Source organism: Xiphophorus maculatus, chromosome 24 (assembly GCF_002775205.1).
Source record: "Xiphophorus maculatus strain JP 163 A chromosome 24, X_maculatus-5.0-male, whole genome shotgun sequence".
Lineage (NCBI taxonomy): Eukaryota > Metazoa > Chordata > Actinopteri > Cyprinodontiformes > Poeciliidae > Xiphophorus > Xiphophorus maculatus.
The window spans coordinates 9,112,466-9,137,423 of record NC_036466.1 but is presented as its reverse complement, the minus strand read 5'-3'; the positions used below and the strand labels follow the sequence as shown (position 1 = coordinate 9,137,423).

At 39.2% G+C, this 24,958-nt stretch overlaps 1 protein-coding gene across 1 annotated transcript in view; it reads right to left on the bottom strand.

Annotated features, from left to right (window-relative positions):
- The window catches only part of LOC102226955 (gamma-aminobutyric acid receptor subunit gamma-3-like), an 87,935-nt gene extending 63,319 nt beyond the window's left edge, over positions 1–24,616 (bottom strand). Inside the window, exons 1-2 of the mRNA XM_005812909.3 lie at positions 24,108–24,616; positions 23,664–23,818 (exon numbers count right to left, since the gene is read on the bottom strand). Coding sequence (XP_005812966.2) covers positions 23,664–23,818; positions 24,108–24,283 — 331 coding nt within the window. The 5' untranslated portion in view covers positions 24,284–24,616. The remainder of the gene's footprint in view (positions 1–23,663; positions 23,819–24,107) is intronic.
- Between the last annotated feature and the right edge of the window lie 342 nt (positions 24,617–24,958).

The following is a 24,958-nucleotide window of genomic DNA, read 5'->3' as shown; positions in this document are numbered from 1 at the left end:
ATTGTATTGCAATGGCTCGATATTAGAATGCTAAACACTTAAACTGGATGATGAATTACAATTTAAATATCATTTCTATTTAATGATTGTGTTTAGGATGTGTATAGAGCATTTAACTTTCAACTCAAAATGGTCAGATGTTTCCTGGGATTTCAATAATCAGCAAAATGACTCTGCTGCTCCTAGATTTTGCATCTATGTTTAAATTTTGTTCTTTACCGTCAGTCTTCTCTTGCTCCTGTATGTTTTTTCTTAGAATTTAAGTTATTGGGGAAAAAAAGATGAAGTATTAAGAGCTGCTCATAAACAGTTTTCAAAATAAGAGCATGAAGGTAAACATCTAACTACTGATAACCAAAACCTCAACACAGATGTTGAACTTTATTCAATAGAAAGTTTTCAAAAGTTTAGAATTTATCTGGAAAAATTTGAAAGATATTTCTCCATAATAATCTACAGAAATGGTGTAGTTTCCTCAAGTTTTCTGTAACTTACAAAACCTAACGAAAAGAGAATTTTTAACCCTAAAACCAAATATGATTCCCCATCAGACTACAAATGAAATCCAACCTGGATCACAGATAGTCATTCAGACTCGCAAAAACCACACTTTGAGAACATAACTGGAGAAAACAGGTGAGCTTTTGGCTATTATAGTCATAACCAATTGATTTACGATCTAATCATTTATCAGCCAGACATCTGGAATGAAGCCGTCTGGGATGAAGTTGTCATGTAATTGTGAGGGTCGGGAAAGGTTTGCCTTGAGGTTTCTTTAGCAAATCAATCGGCCCCAAGGGTGAGCAATCCGTAAAACTGTCACACGAGCTTATCTATTAATGAGAGTCTTGAGGCTCAAATTTCTCCTTTTTTCCCTTGTTTGTAGATAACTTCTAAGATTGCAGTGTTTTGAGCACATCTAAGAATACATGTAGCAGCTGCTGGAGCACAAACCAGATGGCAGATTGCATGTCACAGAATGAGCAACACGATGTATTAATAACCTGACTTGGTGTCATTTCAGCTCTGCGTTGCTAATTGAAGCCTCAGGATTTTTTTTCTTAATCATTGGATCACCAGCATCCATGGAGTTCTGTAATTTTTTTTTTCTCTGCTGTGAGGTCGTGGCTAGCGGAGCTGAAATGCATGTGAACATCAGCTCGCCGTAACCCTGGGGGTCTGTCGGTGAAGGCTTGCTGGGAGGTGTTGGTTCGATTCCAGCTGAATGTTCTGCTCCACTGACTGGGCAATGCATCATGGCACAGCACTGGTGTTTTCTGAGAAGCATCTTATTACTAAATCTATAATTTGAAGCCTATGTAAACTGTGAATCCGCTTTCTTTGTAAAAATCTATTAAGATTGATACTTTTTTTATTTTTGAAAACAAAAAAAAGGATCAAAATGAGGAAACAAGGAATATAGTCCTCATTTTCACAAGTGGCACTAATCAAATGAATTAAATACCAGAAGCCAAAGTTCTGTTTGCTACAACGACTTTTACTGAGATTATTAGATGTGAAGTTTCATGACTGAACAGCTTACACGGGTTAATTTGACCCTGCTTTTTAAACAGTACGACCATAACTTTGTTGATTATGTAAAATCCCTATAAAAAACAGGTTGGAGATAGTTATACTTCTACTAAATATATTAGTCAGTAGCAAACTAGCATCTCCAGTGCCAAACACTATTTGGCAACAAACCCAGGTTCAGGTTCAGTCATTTGGAAAACCAAGGCACTGACAGAATTTCTAACAATGCATAATTACAACATATAAATTGTGGAAATATTTTTGGGCATGAATGCATTGTTCCTCCAGGGCAGCCCGGAGGTGTTTAAACATGTGCGGGGAAAACCCCTGGACATGCAGCCAGTCCAGAAACGGACAGATAAGCAGCGCTCACCGATTTGGGCAGCTTTGAATACAGCTTGGTGAAAACCTGGGGATTATAGAGAGCCAGCATCCCTCCCCTGAGATCATTCACCTTAGAAATTGGGGTGAATGCATCTGAAAGACCACTGAAATGAACACATGTGGTGCAAAGCTGATCTTTTATAGCAAAAACACATTGGCGCATATGGAAACTGGGACAACCTTAAGGGGATAAACCTAAATATACCCCACAATAGCTTATCAGTGCAGATGATGGCAGTGTTTATCCCCAGATGATGTGCTTTACGGATAGATAGATTTCTAGAAAGGAATCACCTCAGTCCAGTGCTTCTAGCATCTGCTTGTTGGACATTTCAGCTCTGCTCAGTTTCATGTGTCATCATATAATGGCAATTATAGCAATTATTTTCTTTATCGAATGACTCGTTTTATCGTCTTCATCTCTGAGATGTGAGAATGCTCTTCAAAGGAAAGCAACCTCTTTCCCATATGTGCAGACAATGAAACATCCACCTATACATCTTCCTATTAACCTCAATTTTACACTCATACAGGAGAAACTTTCATCCACAGAGCACATATGATTTCTTTGTCATCCTCTGTGTGTTCCCATCCTCCTCCTCCTGCTCCTCTTCTCCTTCCTCGTCTTGTTTTCCAGAAAAGCCTGACAGCTCCCATCTGTATTATCAAATCACCTTGTGGGGCTCGATTAGGAAGAAAGACCCTCCATGCCTGCTTGGCCCGGCTGGCATGACGAATGCATTACGCATTGTCAAGCCCGGCCAACTTCGTGTGTGCATGCTGATGCACATATCCCAGCTGAGCGCTCAAGCTCCCATATGCTCCGTTTCCCGGGATCTGTGCATGGAATACGAGGGGCCTCAGCAGGCTGCCGGATTCACCACCGAGGGGGGAAGCCCTGGTGTCTTCAGTGGCTGTTTGGAAGCAAATGTGCTGGAAAATAATTTATTGCTCTGCGTTGAGTAAAAGCCATCTACAGTGCAGTGTCTTCAAGCTGTTTGCTGCTGGTGATGTCTTCAGAAGACATTGTTCTGACAAAGACATTTGCGTTCACTGAGGCGTAGAGTTCATCGGGACTCGGCCATCTTGTGGCTCTGGTGGTTACTGCACTTATAAAACGAAGACGGCATCATTTTACTTCACTTCACTTTGCTTCACTCAAGCAACCAGTTAGAATCAGGCCAAGATTGATGAGATTTAGTTTTGGTCTTTTGATGCGGTTAAGTTTTAAGGATATGCAAGCACATATGTTTTTTAAATAATGACCTCATTTAGTGAAAAAAAGACATCCAAACTTAAAGAAACTGCAGTTTGTCAAGCTGAAATATGAAGGTGCAATACTACTTGACAACCAGATCAAGCCAGTGTGTGTTGCACTGAAGTAGTGGGGGAAAAAGTGAAAGTTGATGGGTCACAAAAATAAAAATAAAAACCACAGAGCATTTAATTTCAAACCTAAATAGTTGGATGCTTATTGCAACAATTACTACTTTAACTTTCTTGATGCTTATTATTCTAATCTTGACATATGTTTTTGTGTGGATCTGCCCAGCTGGCTGAGGACTGTGGATAATTTTTATTTATTAAACCAAAAGGAACCGATAAATGGAAGCAGTTAATTACCAAGGACTGAAGAATTAACTTTGAGATGAGGAACGGATGTACGGAGTAAAAGCAGAGACAAGAATCTGGCAATGACAAAAACAAGAGCGTAGATAATTAGGATGCAATGACTCGTATGAGACAGACGAGTAACAATGAAAAGCAAATCCAGGTGTACAACAAAGCAAGAACACAGGAAAAACCCTTCACAAGGTAAAAAGAAGTGAAGCTTCTCGACTACAATGCTAGCTAAAGTGATTAAAATACCTACTGCTTTAACAAGGTGTTAAGTTTAGAGAAATATCCAGAAACTTTAACCAAAACATGAATTAATTTGGATCCTTCTACCAATTTTTAACTACAGCCTCCATTCATGCACCTAAAACAAGAGAAGTTCAGTTTTTTATTCAAATATAAACGTTTAAAAAAAGTCATACATTTTGTTTAAACACCAATATACATATCAATGAAGAACTCAATATTTCTGAATGTAAAATACTGTATTTGAAACACAAAGGTTAATCTTTACACAAAATATGAGCACTTGTTAGTGGATTTAACAGCATTTCTGAGATCCCAGAGATGGAAGCTCTTGAAATGTGTCCCTCTTCTCTTTCCATACATTCACCATTTTTTTTGAAAAACTTGATGTCAATGATGCAAACAGAATTTACTACAAACTCAAACAAGCAAACCCCTTTTGACTCAAAATAATTATACTAAGTTCACTGTAAACCAACTATCATTTAGTTTAAGTTTCACGTTCAAATAAGGATAAATAGGACATTTAAGGAGATAATGCTCATATTTTATCCTCATTCTGTTTAAGCTCTGAAGCAAGCGAGAGAAAGTCTTGTCATCCAAGCAAATATTTGGTAGAAATCCAGTAGTCTCCAAATATTGGCCTTTCTCTTTGCTGGCTTCCCACCAGCAATCATTGACTCAGATACAGAAGCTATGCTTGCATAGAGATGAATGAATGAATAAAAGATTTCTTAAAACTCTGCCTTTTTTGATATTTACACCACATTAAGTTTCCATCAGATTCTTAACCCACCCACACCGTGAAACATGGTGGCTAGAACGACATGAAACGAATCCCCATCGTCATCGTAATGTCAGCGTTTGCAATATTGAAAATGTTTGTTATTGGGCCAAAACAGAAAAATATTGGTTAAAAAAAACCCCTATATTTTAATCCAGAAAACGACCTTTAACACACACACACACAACTGGAATGGTTGAGGTAGTTTGATGACCTAGTCAAAGTACAGACATTCTGGACTTTGCTCAATCTAGACAATCTCAGATTGAGCTGTTTTACAAAGGTCAACAGTCCTAATCTGCAAAGTTGCTTGCTTCTTTAAATGCAGAACCTCAAGTTTTCTAATCTTTAGAGAAATATGTTACAAAAAACCCAAAGATGGAATAAATTATTTTACGTTTGGGTCATTATTCAAGATAAAAATAGCAGTTTGGTTAAATCTCTGCGACTCCAGCTGCATCACTTAAGAATTTTTTCTCTGCTTCCTGCTTTAATTCTCAGCTCACCTGGCTCTGAATTACATACTGACAGACTTTTATAGAAACAAATGTCCTTAAGAAGAAAAAAAAAAGCACAGTAGATTTGCACAATTATGGGCAAATTTGTATCTAAAACCAACTAATGGCAGTAAAATGGGCAAAAAAAGTGTCAATTTCCTAAACTGTTCTGCAATATTAGTGAGACTGAGATGAAGTAATTAAACTGATTTGGCATGCACTTTGGAAATGGTTCCAAGCTTCTATTGGTTTCCCTCCTCAAGAAAGAAAAAGCTGGCCCGCTTGCATCAGTGTGTGATCGTATCGCCGACGGTAACACTTGGAAACATCAATCAACACTTTTTGCACTTGTGTGACCGTAAAAGGAAAGCAGATAAAAACTTAGACACACTTTCCGGCTGTAGCCCATTCACATGTTGGCACATGTGCATCATTATACCGTCTCTTCCAGCCAACCTCCCCACACTGTAACCATGGAAACAGACAGCAGCCATCTGGGTTACTATGATACGGGAGGAAAAAGTAAGACCAACAAATCTGAGCCAAGATCTGAAGTTGAATAGGCACTTTTTTCTGAATGGATTACCTTTTCCCCCCTACAACAACAGCTGCATCTTTCAGTTAATTTACAGGCAGATGTGAAACATTTACTTCATCTCGTTGGGACTTAACCATTGGGGCTTTATCTGCCTCCAAGAAATGCTTAAATAAATAAAACGACATGTGCGTGTGATGAACAGCAGCCATCTGGCTGTGCCATGCAGGATGAAGCTGAGGCTAAAAATGCTTTCCAAACGCTGGTCGACCCACATCTGTAACATTTCTGAAGCACCTCACTTCAAGGATGAGCTCCAGCCAGCCATCTGCGCCGTTCAGAGACACATTACATGCAATCACCGGCGACTAGGATACCATTTTCCTTCATATGCAGGCAAGTCCACTAGATTTCACTCCAATGTACTCCAACTCAATTCAGGCTACACTTTAGTTCAGCAGTAGATTCAGAGAAGATGGTTTGGAAGATTTATGTTTCTTGAAACAAACAAAAACACAGAGCTGGAGAGGTACAGCATATTACAGCAAACTTAAAAGCATTGTCAAGATAAAGACTAGAGATGCACTGATTGCACTTTTCTGACTAATAACAGACCTTTAGCCAGCCAGCAAGTTAAGAAACACAACTGAGTCTTAAAAACAGGAAACAACACAAAGCAAGGCACTACCATATACAACAAACATAACGTCGCAATAATATCTGAAAAGACAAGAAACGTTCTATCTGGCAATGTAGCAATTGGAATTGTTTTTGAGTGCTAAGAAGCTCAAAAGGTTTACTTTCACAAGTGGAGCATAACAGCTTTTGCTACAAGTTCATAAAAAAAAAAAACAACTTAATAATTGCTTTGGGTTTATTTCAAATGCAATGCACACAGACAGGATAGGAAGGCAGGTGGGGCAAACAGTTGCTTCTCCAGATATACCAACCCTGGTGAAACATGAACATGTCAACATTTCAATAACTCGTAGCAGAGCAGTTTTATTCCCACATTTTATACCTCTGCAACCAGACGTAATTTAAATTGTACAGTGCAACTCTTTACTGCTTGACCCTCAGGGCTGTGTTTTATGAGACCCAAGGAAAATATGCAACAGAAACCTTCACTGATTTTATTGAGATAAAAAGCAACATCGGCTGCTGGTAAAAACTCATATTCCTTTTGTCAATGTACAAATAAGAAAAAAGAAGAAAAAAAAATCATTTGAATCCCATTGAAAAGACTTCCCCAACGGACAGATATTGATCGACAGTGTAGGTTTGTACACAGCGCTTTGTGTATGGGAGTGCGTGGGGGAATGAATGAGGACACACTGTTCCACTCTGGCAGACTGTGTTCACCTCACTGAACCAATGTAATAGTTCTGAGACGGCAGGATATTTCTGCTCCTTCAGAGGTTTAATAAGGAATCATGTAAAGGGGAGGATCTTGCTCCGTATGAACTGACACCAGGCAATAACTGCAAACAGGGCCATGCTTGTTGCACATGCTGCTTCTATGAATTAAGGAAATAATAAGTTTGCCTTTTCCCAGGTTTACTCACTCTCAGCCAATCCACTAAAATTACTTGAAGTTATTTTAATTTAGCTTGAATCTGTGTTGCAATCTACTGACAGGAAGCTGAGCATTAGATCCAGCTGCAAAAAGCAGTTAAGTCTTTGTTGGGCATTAATGTGACACATTTATGTCACTTTACACAACAAAGCAAATGTGGGGGGAAAAGAAAAAAACGTACACTCCTGTCACAGCGGGTGACGCTGTGCAGATTTAATTAGACTTTGTGTCCATCAGGTAAACAATGAATTATGCATTATTTTGCTCTCCTGATGCAGTCACAACAACGGAGACCGCCCGATCCCAAACAAGCCGGTGCGGGGGATGAAAATTTCTGCTTTTTCAGACTTTCAGAAGAGCTGCCACCTGCTGACACGCGTTCGCAGCATGACACAGACACACACAGACAATCCCCGTTATTCTCCCTGCATGACATTAACTCAAGTCCCCTTAAAGTGCCCACATTTCCAAAAGTTAATTGAAGCAAGAATAAGAAATGCGTTGCATGTAGTGTTCCTGCAACGGGTTTGCAGTACAAACTGTTTTGCACTATGGCCGTTATTGATTGAATCCAAAAACGGTCCTTTAGATGGCAACTAAAAATGTGTAATCATAAAAAATATAATAACAACCTTTATGTAACCACCAGAAGTTGTGGTCACTAGGTTAAAGTTGCCAAAATATATTCATTTTTGTGCATTTGATTTAGTCTAGTTGTATAAAAATGTTCCACGTGATTTGGTTTAGCTGCTTTGTGGAACAAATCAGAGGAACTGTTTTTGTTATTTTTTCAATGCAAGGATTATATTGTTCACATGTTAAGTTGCTTATATTTAGTGAGGCAGTGAAAATCTTTAATGGAGGCACACTTTGGGAATATTTTCACAGGAAAACAAGTAAAAAAAAAAAAGGAGACAGATTTAACAAACTGCTTCATCTCATTTGTTCTCTACTGTAATGCAACTGAAAAAGAAAACAGATTTGGCGAGAAATCCAAACCACACAGGTCCAAGCACTGCGTCTTATCTCTGTTCACATCTTCAAAGTTCATCCACACCTTGCAAATCCCCGGCTAACCAGTCGTGCTTTTGCCGGAGTGGAGCGGACCCAGGATTCACAGATGGAAATCGATTTAATGGTTAGAGCTCACAGGGATGGGGAATGTGTCAGACATGATCCAAGCCCAGCTTAGTCTTATTACTGCCCTAATGCACTTCGGTGTGGTATCAGTCCACCACTTTAAAGCTCCACATGATTACCTGGCCATTCCTGTGTGGTTTCTCATTAACACGATACATTGAAGGAATGAAAGGCGTGGGTTTACCGGGCCAGAAAAGCTCTCGTTGGAGAGGAGTTCAAGCTAAATTCCTGGGTCAAGGTCTCTGCAGATTTTAAAGCTTTGATTTGCAAACATATCTGCCTCAAGGCTGATTTCTATCTGTTAAGCTTTATACTATGACAGTTTCTGTTATGATCCTCTGCAGATATCACCATGGCAACAAAACGTTTCACATATGGTGTATCATGGTAGATATAATGATGCTGTAAATGACTGTAGTCTGAACATGAGAGATACTTGATTTTAGACTCAGACAAAAGCTCCAAAATGAAGATGTATATATTTAAAAAAATACGGTTTTTGAAAACCTGAGTTCAGTTTCTGAAGCCACACCCAAATCTGATTAGTGACAGATGCATAGAATAATAATGAAAAAAAAAAAAACAGCACTGAAATACAACCTTTCTGATGACATGACAGATTGAGTTTTCAGGCTAATATACCTGAAAACACTTTGCACCCCAGTCAACAGAAATGTAGGAACAGGTGAGAAAAAGTCAGTCATCCATCAAGCTGCTGGACTCTGCTGCACTATAGTGAGAATCATGATCCACTAACTCTAATGAAATAACTTAAAAATGTACAGATTAATCATTCAGACGGTCATAAAACATCATCCAAAGGACTGCAGGCCTAACACGGCTTACTTAAGGCCAGAGTTCATGGGTCAACAATAAGAGAAATTGGGTAAAAATGGAAGAGTTAAAACATGAAGAATACTGCTAAAAAAGAGAAAAAGAGTGTTTCACATTACAATCCCCCATAACTATTGGGAAATTATTCCATGGTCCGATGCGACAAGAGTAGAACTTTTTCTAATGTGGCATCTAGTTGAATATAACATGTCAGAAATAGATTGTACCAGCAGTCAAACATGGCGTTTGTCATTTAATGCTTTGCTGCTTCAGGTGAAACTATGAATTGCGCTCAGCCAGAAAAAGATCAACAAGTTTACCCCTGAATAATTAAAAAAACTGATAAATAAAGGTTATTGAGTGATGTTTTGAAACCCAGGCTTAGATCCAAATAGGATGCTGTAGGACAACCCACAAAACCCTCCAACAGAGGTGGATTAAAACAAATCTGAATTCCTCCACAGCGACTCATTACCAGCTGTCATAAATGGTTGATAGCAGTTGTTGCCGCCTTGGGTGGCACAACCAGTTACTAAGTTTAGGTAGCAATTACTCGTTTTTCCTCATGAAAGCACTCATCCATGTTATCCCTGTACGATATTAAACATAGTTTGATCGGAAGTGATGAAATGCGACACAGAGAAAGCAAAAGCAGAAGCAATCTACAAGGTAGCAGATATTACCGCATGGCAACAAACCTCTAATAATTCCTAGCGGTTTGTTTTCCTCTGCATTTTCTCCTTAATCTCACCACTAAACATAAAATCATGTACAAAGCGAGATGATGGACACAAATTGGGAAGGTCTGTCTCGACACTCTGCAAAAGCTTTAATGCATGGAGGTTTGGCCCTCTTGCATATTTTCTAGGCGGTAGGTTCCCAAAAGGAGAAGTCAGAAATTAAACTGTGAGAGCAGAAAGTGCTTAGTTAGTCTTCTTGCTGACAGCCGTGTAACTTTTATAGTACAAACTTTCTTGCCTGGTAAAGCTCATAATGATGCTATTTATGACAGCTTCACAAACCGTGTGCAAAGACTTATTCTCATTTAAAAGGGTGAACATTTTGCCTAACTTCTGTGCGGCTCTGCTGATTTATCTCAAACAGGAGTGTGTGGATGTGCAGTGTGGTAAATAACTGTTGTTCAAAGACATCCTCAACCTACACATTGATTTTCTTTACCAAGAACATTCACCGGTTTTCCTCCTGAACTGCATCAGAGAAAGTTTTCTGTGTAGCTACACTTCTTCAAAATGCCTAAATGTTCAGCGAATTTAAAAGGTCTGCTGACAATGTTACATTTTTTAACAACAAAGTTTTATTCACAATTTATGGAGAAGCAAACTAAATTTGAAAATGCATTTCCTCAGTGTTTTCACCTGTACACCAGAGGTATTTACCTCATTATTCTGTCCTCAGTCAAGTTTAATTACCTCAGTATCAATGCTCAGAGCTTCCACAGTTCATTCCAAGATAAAAATACATATTTGCACAAAACTCACCAACTTTAAAAACTGTATTCATGTCTATTTTTACATGCCCACATGAAGCTAACAAGAAGAAAAGCTTATTGCTCACTGAAACAAATACATACAAGCAGAAAGGCATTAATCACTACAGCTTAGCAAAACATCAGTCACACTCATCAAAACAACTTTCAGGCAGAAAGCAACTACTTTACCATTCTGACAACAGCTAATAACCTCAATACAACCAACACCCAAAGTATATGAAAGCACAGCTAACTACTAGCCAAGCACAAAAATCTCACTTTCTTACCCACAATATAGTTTTAAATCACCCCTGTTTGTTTAAAAACAAAACATTCAGTCCACAGCATCTCCAAAGTAGCAGCCTGCAGCATTTATAAAGTTCTCAACTATACATATAAAGTAAATAATTGTCAAGGAAGGCAAGCACACTGAAACACAGTTCTGGTCTGCTAGCTCACCTGGCCTCCATTGAATCAAACCTCCAGGAAGAAGCTTCACATCAGGTTGCTCAAACAGCTTCGTTCAACACTGACCACCAAGCGCAGTCTTAGGTCTTCAGTTCCATCTTCTTAAGTTGTAGGAATTCCTTCAAGGTATCATTTCACTGCATTTAAATCCCTCCAGAACATCCCTTCCAGGTCTCTGTCCTTCTCTGCAGCCACTCACAAACTCCACAGGTGGAGCTCATCAGCCTAATCAAAGTGGAACTGGTCTAAATGATGCATTCGCTGCTTTAGGATATTTTAACCCTGATAGAGCATAGCTACACTGTGCATTGTTTCTCAGTCAAAACAAGTCCAAAATGTAGTGACTTTTACTGTTACTCTTACTTATAACCTTCAGTAATACAGTTATTATTTTACTTTGACATTTTAGACTGAACAAAATGTCAAATTAGATGTAGTTTGCTCTCAATATTATTGATTGTTGTTACGCTGCTCTTTATAAAGTAGAACAAGTTATAATAATTGGCTAATTATTCAGGCTAAAGTCGGTTTCTTAGCAGAAATGCTACTTATAGACCCTAAGTAAGTATAAAATGGGCCCAGTCCTACTGCTAAGTAGTGAGCTATGAACGTTTTGACTTATGTGAACTTAGTTTTCATGACATTGATTTATCTTACATCTTTGGTTGAGATGTAAGCCTATAATTCAGGCTCATTTCTGTAATGAGCCTGAATTGTGTCAAAATGAGGCATTCATTGCAGAATTCAGACACAGAAAGCTCTTTTTATGGCTCAATATAATGGAGATTTTTAGACTGTTGTTTCTATTCAGGGAAATATTTAAAAAAATGTCATGTCCATTTAATTTTTATAAATTGGGCATTAAAATCAAACTGAAATACAAAGGTATGACAAAGGAAAGCATTGAATGTTTATTGCATCATTTAGCTGTCAATCTAAATTATTAAACTTTATCCCAACATGTTGAGAGAAAGTTCTAAACTGAGATCCAGAGTTGGATAATTGTTGTGCTCCATCATCATCATTAACATCGTTGTCTACAGCCTGTATATTAAAACAAACGTCGGTGCTTATCCAAACACATCCTCGGCATTATTAATGCGTGTTTGCTTTGTTGCACACCAGCTGCTGCCTGCCTTCTCGCCCCACGATGCCTGGAAGGCTAATATAGATGTAGCAGCAAGCCTCCTTATTGAAATTTACAACCAACTTGAATCCTGGGTAATGTAGGAAGAAGGTTGTGATGACAAACGGCTATCTTTGGGGTACGGAAAACTTAGTTTGCACTTTCAACCTTCTGCGGACAATGTTGCAGGCGGGGGGGATTACATGCTAAATCAGCAAAGTGAGACTCCAGGATTTATGTGAATTAATTTCCTCCAGTGAACACACATGCTTCTGGAGTCATACTTGCATCAAGGAGCTTTATAAAAGGTTAGCAGGATAAGTGCTGCCTCACGTGTGCATTTTTTCCCCCCTAAATTTGCATCTTGTGTAAAGCTCCCGCCCTGTGGGACACTGTCGGCTCGGATAACCTGGTCACCTCAGATGTGAGGGGAAGCATTTGCCAGGACTCTAAACTTCTTTTCATCTAACAAAATGTCACTGGACTTGAAAAATTGAAGAGGCTTGTGTGCGGTTTGTCCTTTAAGCTGCTGTGGTGACACCGCTGTGCCAAATGTCGGGCCTGCGAAGATGGAGAGGAGGCCAGCCAGGAAGGAGTTGCCTCAAAAAAAAAAAAAGACAAGAGAAACATCTGAGTCGGAGGTGCAGAGGGCGTCTATTTAACTGTGTCCAAGGTGTTATCTTCTGGGATTGTCCCTTAATGCAGCTGGTAAATGTTAGGTGGCTCTTTAAAAGCTGCTGACACAACAGGATTAATTAGTAATGGCTGACTCCCAAAAGTAACAAATATATATATTTAAATAAATGTGTTAAATAATATTGCAATTTATTATTTTTTTACTTTTTCTTCTAAATGTCCTTGGCAGTTTTAAGTCAAACCACTTATCTAACCTATCAAAGGATCTTAAAATACATAAATTATAATATGATGCTATGACACTTAAATGTTTACTGAATATGTTTTATTTGAATATCTTGTCTGAATATAATTTAGGAATGCTGAAAAGACTGCTTTTTAATGTGATAATAGAATTTTATACAATGACTAAAGTGATGAAATCTTGAAATGTAAGTCTGTCTTTTACATGAAAGCAGCTCCAGTTTTGTTCAAAATTCCAGTTTCCTATTAGCAGCATTCGCCCATGCAGTCACCAGTGACTTTGCTTTACCTGCAAGCTTAAGTTGCTAAAGAAAAACGGATCGTTATCTCCTCAGTCCTGCTCAGTTGCTCCCAAACGCTGATGTAACAAAGCGTGTAATTTACAGAAACAAGTCACTTTAAGTCCCAACTTAACCAAAGATGTAAGATAAATCAATGTCATTTAACGTGAAAACTCTGGTAAAAAGCAGTGAATCAACAACACAAATAAGAAAAGGACAAGCGAAATAAGACAACAACTAAATATGAAATTCTCTAGATCACAGATTAACACTTAATATAAGAGGGGGGATAAAAAAAGACTTTAAATCTGCTCTCATTTTTCTTGTTGAAACGACTTTTGTAAATAATGGATGTCTGAGAAGGTTTTTTTCCCCCCCGACTTCCAAGCAGTGGCTTGCAACCGGGCGCAGGTAAAGACTGAATATAGGCTGTAAATATTTCATTTAAAAAGCAAAGCAGGAAGAACATTTACTGGCTGTGTTACAGTTCAAGCCAGAAGTTTACTTACACCTCTTTTCTCGCAGTCTAAAGGCAAACCAGACCAGTGAACGTTCTAGTGTCTAGTATCTAAGAACTGGTTGTGTCTTAAAATGATTTGAAGATGGATTTTACAAGCTGCTTCCTCCTTTTCAGAAGTCAGAAGATATATTTAAATGTAATTATTACAGCTATCAGTGCAAAAATCAGTGCATTTTTTAATTCCTCCCACATATTCTTGCTTGTTCTGATCCAGCTGGGTAGTCACAATGATGAGACCGACACCCTGTTAAGAAAATAGTAAGCCAATTCATTAACTATGTAATCATTTGAATGCGAGGCGGTTAAAAGGCATTTCAATCGGAAAATTGGTAATTACCAAAGAGGACCGCATACAGTTTTTCAAAATGAGAACATGCATTGCTTTACATCTCTAATGAGGTTCAGGGCTACTTCTTGCTGTTAATTGAATCTGCCTAGAGGAAGTTGTTGATCATATCGCTGTTCCAAAAAGAAAACAAAGCAGAAAATAAAGAACCATGCAGGTTGCCGCGGATCCCACGGAGGCCAGGAGAGAGCAACTCAATCAAATTACCCACAGGCCTATCTGTGTGTTTGTGATTAAAGTTTTTTAACTTTCTAAAGGCAAACACACTCCGAGTTTTTCTTCTAAACTCGATCAAAAGCTTTTTAGGAAATGATTGGGGTCTGTGTCTGAAAAGCAGGTCCTACATCGTGTCCGACAATTGGTGTAAAGTGTTTGTGCTTATATCTTCTTTTTGTTGTGACATTTTGCTACAACATTCTTTTTGTTGAATCTATTGGACCAAAGGACCAGAAGTTTCCTGGTTAGCTAAGATGCAACGTTGCAAAACTGGAACCTTTCTCTTGAAAGATGTCTCGTTATCTTGCCAACCCTTTCAGAGACTTTTTCTCATTGTCCTGCAACAAACGTTAACCTTCAACAAGACAAAGTTTTGTCATTTCTCCTAACTTTGCATGATCTGAATTCAGTAGGACTTTCTCACATTTTCTTTTATGAATAATATTTCTTAAATTACTATGAGGGGCTTCAAATTGTGTAGAAACGGTCTTCGAACACTTCCCACACTGATACAGCAGAAACACTTTCCAACTTGGCAGTGTGTTACACATTTTCCAGAAAAGCACGCTGCCAAAACTCCTGCTTTTGCAGAGCTGGTCACTCAAATGATGATCAAATAAAGAGTATTTGGTTGCAACATTCCCTACTAGATCACACACAAGTAGAAAGAGTGTACTTGGTTATTCCCCTGACCGCACCAGTAGTCATATATAAATCATGAAGGCTTATTGGTATGTTACATGCAGTCTCAAAGAAAAATCACCATACTGCGTTCCACCAAAGACCGATCAAATCAGCCATGACTTCTGACTTGGATGTATGAGATTTTAATACGCAATCAAAAAGTGGGTCAAACTTTCGCTCGAAAACTGCAAAATTGCAAACGTTAATATGCACATAACTTAGGTGGCCAGGCACAGACGTTGATGGCAAGCAGAGGGAGGTTTATTGGATGAAAAAAAAAATGGCAGGATGATGGAGGGAGTAAGAGATGGGCCAAAAGAGGAAGGTGACTGAATGAGATGCAGAGAGTTGAACCAGATGGAAATGGAGCGAAAGAGACAGGAAACAGCTGCAAAGTAACAATGTCTGAGGAGATTCAGGTTTCTATTTCTGACTCACACCTGGCTTTCATCTGAATCCTTCTGAAGTCCCTTTTAGTGACACACACACTCAAGAGGCGTAGCCACATCTTTGGACATATGTACAGTAAACAACAAAATGCGATCACAAAAGAATATATGAATAATAGCTCAAATAAAAATGGCTTCTGAAAGGCAAGTGATGTCTTATTTAAATGTATGAACTCTCCGCCTGGCCGCTGGCGGATGTAATTGTTACTGTCAGACATATTTGACAAAGCAATAACGGCAGATATGATTGAGGGACCTGGCTGTTTCGGTGTAAATCAATAACTTGTTAGCTGCAGACAATTAGCGCCTTTGGTTGCAGTCGCTGCGTCTGATCCCACACAGAGAGGATCAGGTCCGTGGCCGAGTTTGGACCACATATTAGTATGCAGCATGATTCTGCATTGTGTTTATCCTCTAAGTGTGAAATGAGAGGAAGAACTTTCAGAGAGGGGTGCAAATGGATGTGGACACCAGAGGAATTATGTTTCTGGTTGTAAATGTGAAGAATTACAAGAAATCCTCTGAGCATAAATGTAAAGTGATTTAATTATACCACTCATGAGTTATTATAGTGATTTCCCTTTATGTCCCTGTAGCAAATGTCAGCTGCTTTACCAGAGATTTCAATCAGTGTTATTGCTTCTTAAAAAGACATTCTCTTAGTGGTTAGGATTAACATTTATTTAAATATTCAGCTTCCAAAATGAGGGAAGGATCACATAATACTATCTAGTTATTGTTTATTTACTACTAACAGTAGACAAATGCCTCTTTTTTATAAGAATGAAATCTGATAAGAGACCTAAAAATGACTGAGACTGTTTGACTTGGATGTCAAGAGGAAGGTTATATCAGTGGTTTAAGTCTGATTTTTGTAAGAGATTTTGATCTAAAGGGAGAGATTAAGAGGAAAAAGGGGAATAATGTTTCCCTTTCAGAGACTGTGAGGACTATGGTGGAGAGATGGTTAAGTTTATTTTAGAAAAAATGGAAAATTTGTAATGAATGATCTTAAAATGCGTGTTTTACTAAAGTTCATCGTAGGATGCTTGATAGTTTTTCATTTAGTCAGTTTACCACCCATTGATTGTCAACTAACTTGCTACATCTACAGCATATTATGAAAAAACTCTTCCGAACGTAATCAAGACAGTTTGCAATTTGTCTGTCCACCTTTGTGAACTGTGGAAATGAATGCAAGTGGTTTGACAGATGTGTCTGTAAATTAGCTTTTCTTTCTGAGTTTAAAAAAAATATATATATATATAGTTTTTGACCACACACTTTTAAAGCCTCTCTCGGATTGTTCTCTTATGGCTTCAGTTCTCATGGGCACAAAGACTTAACTCTGCCTTAAATGTATCTTTTAATGCACTAGGGGGCTGCTACATTTTTAGTCTTTAATTAAGCTCTTTGAATAAATCTGCCTCCCTAACGCTGCGATGTGTGTCTTAAGAGCACAGTCAGCATCTCACTCCAGCCCACTTTGCCTCCGATTCCCCACTGGAGACGCACACAAACGGTAACGCACAAACACAGCCATGCACATTTAAGCGCAGGATCACTAAGATCTCCCACAGTGATCACACACTCTGAACCCAAAAGGAAAGTGACACAATAGGGGCACAAAAGCATCTCATCTCCATCCAGTCTGCGCCGCTTCTTATCGGCTAAGGTGCAGCACGACACTTGTTCTGCTCGGGGGGAAATTTGGGTCGCGTTCTTTTTTTTTTACCCGTTAAGTGGACCAGTCACCCACTTTATATGAACATTAAGTTCACAGCTGACTTCACAAGACTGGAGGAGACAGGAGGGAAACAATATAATAGCCCTGTTATGCTGCAGTGTCTTGGATTTCTCTAGTTTAACTTCAAGCCCGTTTAGGTTTTAGCTAGCTCCAGTTAGGTCAGTTATTATGACAACAATTCACCTACAAGCTAATATTTTCTTTCATTTCCAACAGTTTTTATATGTTAGACTAACCCTATTTTTACATTACTAGCTTAGATTATTAAAAAATGAAAAAGTACTCTTTGTAAAAATGTTAAATTCTTTATTGCATCCGTCAGATCAGTTATACCCAGCATCCTTTGTTTGATTTGAGCTAACAAAGTGATTTATCTAACTGGTGTGTTTTGCTGCAACATGAGGCTATAAAACAGAGTTATGGCCAGTAAACACAGAAATATTGAACATGCTTCAACAGAGAGCACTCTGCTTCCACAGCCATCAGCTCACAAACAAACCGAGAAGGTTGCTCACATTTGCAAAAAGAGATAAACAGAAAAGCCTGTTTGATTTGGTGTGTTTCACTGTGTGTTCGGTGTGTTTGAATAGGTAGAGGACTACTTTGATTTAGAATAAATCCAGGTGTATTTGGGAAATGAGCCGAGACTTCGGTAGGTGCCTGTTTACACGAGTGTGCTAGTTACCGTGTGTTTTTCTCTCAGGTTTGTTCTCAGCTGAACTCTATTCCTTTTCCAATGACTTTATTGTCCCAGTTCTGTTGTTGACTCGGCATCATCTCCAACCGGGTTCTTTCATGCAACATGGACACACACACACACACTGCCTCACATTATCCTTCCAATACATTAGCATTTCATGGGCTCAGTTGACACTGAGGTTTGTCAACTGGATCTCATCAAAATTCCACCCGTAATTATGGAAGCAAAGCTGTGTGGAGATTCCCCTCCTGAGAGGTGAGCTACAAGAAAATCCGAACCGAGGAAGCTGCCGGGGGAACCAAAATGCAAAAAAAAAAAAAAAAAGAGTCAGATTCGGGTTAAGTTGGGCATCTTAAATATTCTGAGAAACACAAACAATATGAAAATAAGCCCAGCTTAAGAATGGGAAAATTAACTCAGGACTTCAGGGTGGTGTTATGTCATTTTAATTACCTTCAATGCTGTATTTAATCTACTTTTTATTTCTCAAACTTTCTTTTTATTAACTTATGACTTTACAACAAAAATATAAACAAATTAAAAGTACCTTTGAGCCATTTTGGCTCAATACCATAAAGTTCATGTAAGTTCTACTCTAACAGCAGAAAGAAAGAAACACTGACAGCATCAAACTAAAATGTTCAGAGGTTCTTAACTTATGATTTTGTGAGTTTCAACATTTCATCTTCTCATTGCTTCATCTAACCAGCTGAATTTTATCTGTGAAACTCTACAGCATCAAATAAGAGCTTTCTAATTTGATAGTCTTAGTTTCAGCTCATTGGTTGTGAGACCTAATAAGTCTCGTAGAACCCTAAAACCTATTTCTATTGGACTGTGGGTTTCTTTTCTGAATATCAGACCAAACCCTGGAACGGCAAAGCTTTCGTCCAGCCAAGAAACTGGACCCAGGCTTCAACTTTCAGCTGTCATCAATGTTTGGCTTGGATCACAAAAATTTTCAAAGAAGGGCTTCGTGAAAACCTTCAACTTGCAACTTTTTTTTTTAGAAGTAGTCGTGGATATAGTTCCAGCCGAGAGAGGGATTCAGGGTTCATGTCAAATTTTCCATCACCTCATTAAATCTCAGATCTATAACATTTGGAAACATTATCTTTCTCTTGACATCTGAGAGTCAAGCAGACTCTTGATAAATTTGTAGGGCTTTAAGTATAAAAAGATCGCCTGTTCCACTCAAACTTTGTCAAAAAGAACAGTGTGTAGCTTGGAAGTCCAGTTTGTCTTGTAGACAGTCATTCTGTTTTAATTTCTTCAGCATAATTGACATTGATGAGTATAGAGACTTTTTCCCCTATTAAATATTAAACACTAAATCAAATATAATAAACTAAGCTGCCTTCTTTTAGTCAGAGTCCATTTATTTTAGTAATGTTCAAGGGAAATGTCATCATCTGCCGGACTAAGGGGAGGAGGAACCACCAAGCTTGTTATCTGCACACAGTTGAGTAGCCAAGCAGGTAACTGGCACCTCGTGAAGGAACAGTTGGCGCTGAATAACGTATTCAGTTTCTGGAAGAACGCATGCCACCATCCAGATGATGTACTGCTCATAGAAACAGGTGGAAAAAAACTCATTTCTACATCGAAACACAGCATGTTTCACAGTAAAAGATTTTGGTTGCTGAACTGTTCCGCCTTCAGTTCAGATCAGTCACCAAAATCAAACCATTGACGTACTAAAACCAGACTGAAAAAGTGTTGTTTTGCTTTTTTAAAAAAAACAACTACAACATTTGTAGTTTTGCTATAGCAGCTTTTTGATTAGGAAAAAAACCCTGTCAGCAAATATGAATACCAGCATAAAATTTTTTTTCCAAAGAAAGTAACGTCTTTTTTTAAGCATTTTCTTTTGCTGTTGTCTGTACCAGGCTGACTGTTCAAGTTTCACAGAGTCTCCTAACTTTTTTTTTTTTTTTTTTGGAAACTCTGCTTTTTGTTAGTTGGCAGTAGCTCCTTTTCGAACACATCTCATTAATCAAGCCTGTGGTTAAATTTAAGTGGCCTTTGGGAAAGCAAAAGCTGTAGAATAATGAGAAATAAAGTGCGTCTATAAGGAAAGCTATAGTAAACATAAACAAATGTAGTTTATCAAGTCGTTTGAGTAGCGCTAGTCTGAAAGAATGAACTCATTACCAAAACTACTAAAATCAGTAGAAAAGGGTGAAACATCCGAAGAGGTAAATACTTTTTCTAGTCACTATATGGATGCCTTACTGAATTAAGCTACAGCAACCAGCTTTACAGTTCATTTCACTCCAGGAGACAGCTACTGCAGCTTGTTCAAGTTTAATCAGTTGCATTTGTTTGGCTTGTACCCGGTATTTGTTTCAGACAAGGAAATGAAACTCATGGTTTTCATACTCATGCTGTACTACTGATCATTTAAATGATGTGAAGGGGACAACAAAAACAAAAGAATATCGAATAAAAGTCGATTTTTTATTGACTTTTATTCATTTCTGCATGTTTTGAAGCATTTAGTTATATTTTATCTTGTTTGCAGTATCTCTCTGTATCACAACAGTACCCTTTAATAAAAATCCACTTGGCTTACGTTAATGCGTGACACAAATACATGTTTTGCTACCGTCATTAGTCCGCCCTCCATTTAAAACTCATAGGAAACCCTGAGATCTGTTATATAACCTTTCTTACACAGAGGCTGTTTACTTAAGCTTGGTGTCTTCTCCAGAAGCTGCAGGAAGCAACGCAAGCAAACAAAGATGAAACAAAAACTGTGCATAATCTTCAATTTTAATGTAGGGCAGCTCCCAAATGGTTTCCGTATCGGATTCTATTGATTCTGACTAAAACATAAAATAATGAGGCACAATAAAAGTGGTACCAGCAACAATGTGAGAAAAGTATTGAGCCAATGCCTACATTTGCAAATAGAGGCCATAAATATCTCGCAATCATACTAAAGCTGAGTCACCAGCAGTCGCAACCTGCACTCGACACTCAGGAATCCATGACAAATGATGATTTCTACTTTCTGGAAACGGAGGGGTAACAGCGTTCCGTACGGACGATCATCACCGGCGGTTTTTCCAGGCAGTGGCCCACCAGTGAGAACACACCAGGTATCAAACCAGTAAACGTTTTTGATTAGAAAGGCCTCAGAGAAGCTCGGAGCAGTGATTGCATTGTAAACATGGTGGAAATGATGCGAGTGCAATCAGCGGAGGATTTGAACTGGACGTTGCCAACTCCTCTTCTCTCCCTGCGAAAACGGCACAAAGCCGTTTGAGTTTCAGACTGAGATCGGAGGAGAAGACCGCCAGAGTCTGGTTTTCAAGAAGGTTTTATTTGTAATAGTACATATTATTGCTCTTATAATTGCCTCTGGTTTGTTGAGGAGAACCAGAGACTTTGGGATAAATTCTCCCACACTGGTTAGTATCAGTGTTTGACAGAAAAGAACTTTGAAGTGATACCACAGCTAATCAGCTCTATTTACAACCCATTTTACAACCATTTAACTTATTTTAATGTCCCTTTGCTAAAATGGCCCTCTCATTCTAATTTCCTTTCACTGGAATACGAAGTGAATTATTGGCTTTCTCATCTGCTGCATTTGAGTCTGTCTGGCTCTCTGCAGGCTCTGCTAAACGCAAAACGAAGACTGGATATTCCTTTGGGTGGAATTCTGGAAAAAAAATGACTTTGTGCTGTAATTTAAAATAGAAAATTATTAGTTATTAAATCATGTTTCAAAGCTTAGAAGTTTCTAATTTTGGATTATGGTGCCATATTTGATTTGATCCCAATTAAATTCGTAATTGTAAAAATAAAAAAAAATCTATTAAATTGCAATTGTAGGAGAAAAAAAATATATCTTTTTCAATATTTTTGAAATAACCTCTCAAGGGTAAAGACATTACTCTCTCATCTGCTCTTTTCTACTACAAGAGGCAGCAAAATGAACCACTACCCCTGAGTAACTTTGGTAGCATACTCTACATCCCTCAGTGTACTCTAAATAACACCACCAAGGTTTGTGTCGGACATTTTGATATACAATCTCAGAAATGGTTTGGGAGACGCAGAAATAGTAGATCCAGATTCAGGATGGTGTTGGACTGTGGAAGGAGCACTTTGAGGATCTCCTTAATTCACTCACAATGTTGGGCCAGGATGAGGTAGAGTCTGAGACAAACCATAGAAGACATAGCTACAGTAAATACAGAGCTCACTAGTGGCTGGGTGCCAAGGTTGGACTAAGTATAGCCCAAGGTGCTGAAGGCTCTGGATGTTGTTGGGTTGTCCAGACATTCCAGGTCACAGGGGCTGTGGAGTGGCAGACCAGGGCGTTGGCTCAATTTTCATTGAGGGGAACCAGAGACTGTGCTCCAACTCTATAGTGATCACTCTTCCAAGTCCCTCTGGAGATGTTCACTCTACTGTGGTTGGAAAGAAAACTCTTTCCAACCACAAGAATTCAATCATCAAACCTCAGTGGGCCAAATCATTCTTCTGACGACGTTCCTGAGGGAGCTACGAAGATTTGGTCATCCTTTCCACTTGCATTCTGTGGATTATTGCATGTCCAACCCAACCATTCCTCTATATTCTTGGAAAAAAGGTGGTTGCACTCTGCCAGAGCTGTCCATCACAAATCCCTTTTTTTGGAGTTCATGGATAGAATCTCTGAGATATGGATTATGTCCAGAAGAGTAGGATCCCAGATGCAAATTGAGGCTAAATTGAGATTCCATGGCGGGTTGGCTGGACTGAACCATGGAGGCAGGGTGTGAAGCTCAGGCACCCAGGAGTAACTCAAAGTAACACCTTTACTCCTTCACATCTAAAGAAGTTAGTCGACGTGGTTTGGGCACCTCCCTTTAGATGTTTTTCAGGCATGTTGCACTGAGAGGGCATCCTATGATAGATCCAAAACTTCCTGGAGAGAGTGTATATCCCTTCTAGCCAAGGGATTCCCCATGAGTACTCGAGAGTGGGAGATGAATGTCCGCGTTTTCCTCTTAGACCAATTGCCCCCAACAACCAATAGGATAAGCAGAAGATAGTAGATGGATGGGGGAATAATACATATGTTGTATACACCCATAACGTCAGTCAAGGGAAAGTGGCTCACTCCTGCCCCTTGTGGCAGACAAATATATGACAACAATAACAGAAAGTTCCATTAGTGGATTTTTTTTCTTTCAGAAATAAAATTACATTAAGAATTCAAGATTTGGTTCGAGACAAAGATTCCATTGGTCAGACCAATTATCACAATAATAATAATTTTTTTGCTTTGTTTACAATAAGGACATCAAAACTGGTTTCAACTGCTGAAACGGGTTTAAGGTGGTGATGAAATGCATCATTTATTTTATTTTTACTTGCTTTTCAGGGCTTCCATACAATTTTGTTTGATGGCTTGAAACTAAATGATTCAAATGAGGCTTTATCGTGAATAATTTAAGATCGATATGTCCACATTTGTCTTATGGTCATCAAAGAAGTCTAAGTATCCGGATCACTGAAGAGGAGCTAAGCTTAAAGGAAGGTGGTGGTGCAGGTGGGTGTGTGCTCCACCTTCCAGCAACATCAGCATCCAACTTTTCCCATGCCGCTCTTACCACCAATGTCCGGCCGCAGGGTCTTGTCGTACTCCCTCAGCAGGTTGTTGAGGATGAGCGTGGCGTCCTCCTGGTGAGACCTGGGCACCAGCATCTGGTTGACGGTGGTGTCGTGGAGGTCCTCCTCGTCGTCGCCATATTCCAGTAAGTCAGAACTGAAATGGGGGGAAGGAAAAATAAAAAAAATAACATATATTAATGAAATAAATTGAGGTTGCTTTTGTTATTTTTGGAATAAAAACTTTTGTCGCAGTCTTAAAAACACTACAAACAGTGATGCGCATAATTGAGTATAACCAGGTGAAAAGGTTTTTCAGACCTATTTTTTTCTTGTTTGTTTATATGGGGGAAGCCCTGAGACAGAAGGAACAAAATGCGCAATTGGCCTCATTTAGCTAAGTTTCCCCCCCAGCTGTTGATCAGTTAGAAGCAGAAAGGACTCACCGAGCATCCCGGGTGAGCAGAAGAAGTGTGAAAAAGGTGACCGCGAGCCTGACTGTCATTTTCCCACGGGCGGAAGGCAGCTCTGCTTGCGGGAACTGCTGGACGGGGACCCCGGCGCGCGCCGCTGCTGCTGCCGCTGCTGCTGCTGCTGCCGCGTGCAGGAGGTGTGTGCCCATCAATCCCGCATCCGAACTCCCTCATTCGCCCACGTAGTCTGTGCCCCCGCGCGCTGTCCTCCTCGCTCCTCGCAGGAGGGCTTCCTCCGGGAAGACACCCGACGATCAATCAGGACGGGTGATGAGTCCGGCGGGATGAGGTGGAAATAAGAGGAGGAAGGGGCCAACTCCCTCCTCCCTACCCGCTGTAGCGCCTGTGGGGGCCAACACACCGGTTGGAGGGGTGACGCTGTCTGCCGCCGGAGGACCTTTATCAGCGAATGCGTGACTCATATACTCCGCGCGCTCTACCTGGGTGTCACTATCCAGATGAAAACTGAAGGAGACGTCATAAGCTTGATTAATGTACCCCCCCTCCTGCGCGCGTAAACACCCCTGCGAATTTGCAAAAATAATTGCTCACCCCGAAGCTGTTTTTTCTTTAAAAAAAAGAGAAAATAAATAAATAAATAAAATAAGACAATTGCAGTTTTACCAAAGTTGTGGCATTTGTTTGCAACTGATGTTTGCAGTTTGCTTGAAGTTGGATTTTATGAAGTCATGTCTGAACGAGCGCAACATTTCAGCTCGAGTAGAGAGACTTTGTTGCCCCCTGGTGGGAGAAATATGAATGACAACGAGCAATAATAATATTTTTTTCCCCCCAATTTCGCTGTAGTTTTTCTAACCTGCAGC